The sequence below is a fragment of the Nestor notabilis genome, unplaced genomic scaffold (genome assembly GCF_000696875.1).
Source record: "Nestor notabilis isolate BGI_N333 unplaced genomic scaffold, ASM69687v1 scaffold32342, whole genome shotgun sequence".
Classification (NCBI taxonomy): Eukaryota; Metazoa; Chordata; class Aves; order Psittaciformes; family Psittacidae; genus Nestor; species Nestor notabilis.
In genome coordinates this window covers 6,799-8,098 of record NW_009920220.1, presented here as the reverse complement: position 1 = coordinate 8,098, position 1,300 = coordinate 6,799, and the positions used below count along the sequence as shown (strand labels likewise).

Sequence of the window (1,300 nt, the reverse complement as noted above, 5' to 3'; positions counted from 1 at the left end):
TATCAAAAAAAAAGGGGGGGGGGGGGGGAAGCTTAGAGGAAGTTGCACAAGAGCAATGAAACAGCTTGAGCTTTCTGAAGGAAGTATTGATGCTGTATTTATATCCCAGCATAAATATAAGCAAAACAAAAATCCATGCCACAGTACTTTATTTTTCAGTATGCAATGTAAAGAGTTTCCCCACAGAATGGGAGGACTTTACTTCCAGAAAGAAGCAAGTCATTTTGGGAGTTAAAAAAAAAGAAGAGGGAGGGGAATGACAAGGAGTGGAAATGGGAACAGGATAGGAAAAAACTTACAATCAGAAAACAGGAAGGAAGGCAGAAAAAAAGTCTTTCAAAAATTTGGTATTTTTTTCTTTTACACACACAAAAGTATAATAAGCTACCCGTGAAAAAACTGGCCATTAAAGCAACAACAAAAAACCCAAATCAAACAACCAACAAGAAACAGAAACCAACCCAAACCACATGAAAAATCATGTAGGATACCAAATTTTAATCTGATTTGGTACCGAAATGTAATCCCTGCAGTTGGACACTTATATATGAGAAAATGCTGCCCCTCGGGGGTAAAACCACCAGAAATTTGCAAAGCCAAATACTCTTTGCAGAAGGCAGGACAGTTCAACACTGTAAAACATTCACAACTTCTCACACTGGACTACGGCCAGTACTCGTAAGAGCAAGTGAACACATTTCCACAAGCCTGTTGAAAATAATACCAAGCTTACTAGTGAAAAAAAAAAAGAAAGTAGCACTAACGGCCTGTTCATTCACCTACAGTGCTTCCACTCTTACATACTTACGGTAAATCTTTTTTTCTTCTCTCTGTGTTCATCAGAGCTGGGAATGCTAACACTTGGGCAGCTCTCTTTGAGATCCATTGTATATGGTCTTTCGACGAATCTGTTAAAGGACCCTGCTTCGGGTGTTGCAATCAGAAGGTATCTTCAACGGTACTGATCCAAGATACGCAGCTCTTCTTGAGAAAATGTGAATTCCATCATGTAATCTTAAAGTGAACATAAAAGGAAAGTTAAATACAGGAACACTTAACTCACAGTGCTAAAACCTGCATGACAATAACTTTTCCTGGTAGAAAATGCACTTTAATATGCACATATATGGTCATAATCATCATTAGTTTGCAAACAGTTTCATGCTTGTGGTCCTTTGTTGTTTCACTGCAATAATTCACATTCTCTGCAGACTCCCCCCAAAAAAAAGAATTGATTTGTGCAGACATACTAGAAACCGATCTGGGCCTACTACAGACAATATTCTGAAGGAACGAAGAT

At 38.3% G+C, this 1,300-nt stretch overlaps 1 protein-coding gene across 1 annotated transcript in view; it reads right to left on the bottom strand.

The window, feature by feature from the left end:
• Window positions 1-886, bottom strand: part of LOC104402651 (serine/threonine-protein kinase Sgk3) — a 26,851-nt gene extending 25,965 nt beyond the window's left edge. Inside the window, exon 1 of the mRNA XM_010010580.1 lies at window positions 809-886. Within this exon, the coding sequence (XP_010008882.1) occupies window positions 809-886 (78 nt within the window). The remainder of the gene's footprint in view (window positions 1-808) is intronic.
• Between the last annotated feature and the right edge of the window lie 414 nt (window positions 887-1,300).